The sequence below is a fragment of a genome, unplaced genomic scaffold (genome assembly GCF_019419815.1).
Source record: "Pyrus x bretschneideri cultivar Hongxiangsu unplaced genomic scaffold, Pyrus_bretschneideri_v1 Contig16, whole genome shotgun sequence".
Lineage (NCBI taxonomy): Eukaryota > Viridiplantae > Streptophyta > Magnoliopsida > Rosales > Rosaceae > Pyrus > Pyrus x bretschneideri.
Genome location: NW_025999457.1, coordinates 4,801,647 through 4,804,579, shown reverse-complemented (window position 1 = coordinate 4,804,579; position 2,933 = coordinate 4,801,647). Strand labels below are relative to the sequence as shown.

Sequence of the window (2,933 nt, the reverse complement as noted above, 5' to 3'; positions counted from 1 at the left end):
AAGAACAAAAATTAATTATTATTTTAATTTTTTTAATTGAACATTTCAAAACAATATGAAAGAGAAGGATAAGCAGAGGCCAGAAGGGGAAAGGGTTGCTGCGGTGGGTGTTGTCGTCCTCACCAGTCATTTTTCCATTCCCCTCATATGATATTTTCTATCTCTAATGTCTAAGGAAAAGAGGTCCTGAAACCCCACATTAGATGTTCAATCTATTCGAATATTCTTCAAACCTCTCCATTTCAGCAGCAAAACCACAAAACCCCATCGCTCAAGCACTCACTGTGAAGTCAAAATTCACAAAACTACAAACCCAAATCCAATTTCTTTAGGCATGAGAAACCAATTATGTTGCCGCGAGTAAACTATTGTATTTATTGTAATATTGTGATTCCCTTACAGTTAGGGATTTCTAGGTTTTTTTTTTTTTTTTTTTTTTTTCTGTGTATATCTCACCATCTTGATAGAAGAATACAATTTGAATTATTCCCAGATACACTACTACTTTATTTAAGGCGTTTTTGAACTTTAAGCCTTGAAAAAGATTAGAATTTAAGAAAAATCTGACGTTAGATTACATATTGGTGTTAGTGTAGCTTGCTTTGTCATTGCCCTCCCCAGATGGGTGGAACTGCTAAACTCCAGTATATCATTCGCGGTACATAAACGCGTCCTATGTGCGATGAGAAGGTCCCACTGATTTACACACGACCTAGCTAGGAATCTTTAGGCTATCAGAAATCAGTTAATGTTGATGATATTAGTGTGATGATATGAGAAGGTCCCACTGATATTAATGTGAGGACAAAGACCCGCATAGCAAGAAACGTTAGGCAACAACTCTGCAAGCTGCTCTGATGAAGAATCAAAGCTCTTATAGGAGCATATATTATTCTACACAAAGAAAGCCGGCCACCATGCATGTATTTTCTTCAATTGTCCTTGACCCTAAGGTGATCCAAGCAAGGCATCATGTAGGCAGCGGGGCTTGCCTGAAGTTCCATCAATTTCTCATACGTCATTCCAATGTACTTTGCTTTTTCGCCTTCCTTTTCTAGTAACTCTGGGATCGGTACGGCAGGCGTGTCGAGTGCCGGTCCATGTGGTACGGCGATCGATATCATAGTAGCTGTGTTGTTCACAGTTGCTCGATGCCATATGCTTTTGTACTTGTCGTTTGTCAGAATCTGCATTTGATCACCGACGTTAACAATAAAAGCGCCCGGGGCGGCATTCACCAAGACCCACTGATCATTGTGCTTGACTTCAAGGCCACACATATCATTCTGAATAAGGAGAGTCACCAGTCCATGATCTGTATGAAGAGGAATACCGAGTGCCAGGTCGGGATGTGGGCAAGCCGGGTAGTAGTTCGCTGCCAGAATTTGGCAGACGCGATCCCAGTTCATGGCCTTGGTAATGTAATCGGCCTCGAATCCCAAACTCTCCGATATTCCATTCAATATTTTGTTTGCCACTGCACGGGTTCTTTTGCTGAACTCCAATGAAACTTCACTGTATCCAGCAGATTTGTAGAGTGAGTTGAATTCGGGGTGTGCGATGACCTTGAGATAATCCCTCCAAAGACGAACTTTGTCAATCGCGACGTTGAAGCTGGTGCCGCACTTGATTGGGTCCAACAGGTTCTTTGTATGGAACTCCTTCTTTTCCTCCTCCGGTAGCTCAAAAAATCTTCGGCACACGTCAATCATTTCTTTCATCAAGCTCTCTGGTACACCGTGGTTGATCACCTAAAAGGCATCAAGCGCATGAAAATATTAATTCATGTTTCATTTTTGAAATTAAAATCTGAAAACTTGTGACTATTTCGGTTTTCAATTTAATCTGAAAACTTGAAATCAATGATGGGGATTGAGTGTTCTGGGTCTTTTGCATCTCCCTTATCGTTGGGATCCATGATGTAGGCGTACTCGGAAGGTACAGAAGTGAGAGCATCTGAGCCGGCTAAGGTTTTGATTGTTGCTACATTGGGCTCGGAGGCATCCACTGAAGTCACTGTAGGTGCCATTGGTGGAGGGAGAGAGAAAGAAGCTGAGACTTCTAGTCTTCTTTTGTATATGCATAAGGAAGGAGGTGAGGGAAAGGAAAGTTAATTGTTTGAGTGGTGTGGAGAAATATGGAAAAGGGAGTTGTTATTTATAGAGCAGGATGGAAATATTTACAAGGCAATCACTCTTACGGTCTTACTCTTACCCCATTTCTAGGCAATATATTAATTTTTATATTCTGTAAACTACATTTAAACTATTTATCTAATAGGGATGAGACATACTTATATTGTAGACCTTATCTCTATTCAATAGATGGTTTAAATGTGGTCTACAAAGGAAAACATTAGGAAGACATTTATTTAGACCGAATTTGTAATCATATGATGTGCTACCAATAAAAAATAAACTCGTTAATCAAGCACTAGAGTAATAAAAAAAATTATCAATGATCACTTCATGTGATTTACGAAGTATCATTTAACTTTAAACACATGGTATCCCTAGAATTACTTGGTCTATAAAATACGATCTCCGTGCATCATCCTTTCTAATAAAAATAAAGTACACAATGTATATATATATGTCTCACTTCTATTATAAATATGATTTAGATGTAGTCAAAAGTTTGACTAAAAAAAAAGATGTGGTCAACAAAATATTTTTCCCAATACTTCCTATGCAATAATCATACTACTACTAGATAAACAATTAAACATGTGATATGATAGTTCACCCCAACATTCCGCATTTGTCCGACTGTTGCTGAGCAGTTTTCGGATATTAAACGGACCTTTGCAAAAGGTAATTTTAACGTGGCCGATTTCCTCTCTTTTGCAAGGGGTTTTTGGGATAAAAAAAAAAAACAAAACAATTACATGTTTCTTTTTTTGTTTTGAACAAATAATATTTCTTGTTTTTATT

The 2,933-nt window shown here is 38.2% G+C and overlaps 1 protein-coding gene across 1 annotated transcript; it reads right to left on the bottom strand.

Moving 5' to 3' along the window:
- Positions 1 to 395: 395 nt before the first annotated feature.
- LOC103940254 (2-oxoglutarate-dependent dioxygenase 19-like) lies at positions 396 to 2,103 on the bottom strand. The gene has a single exon (XM_048580671.1). The coding sequence runs from the start codon at positions 1,719 to 1,721 to the stop codon at positions 933 to 935; it is 789 nt and encodes a 262-aa protein (XP_048436628.1). The 5' UTR covers positions 1,722 to 2,103; the 3' UTR covers positions 396 to 932.
- Between the last annotated feature and the right edge of the window lie 830 nt (positions 2,104 to 2,933).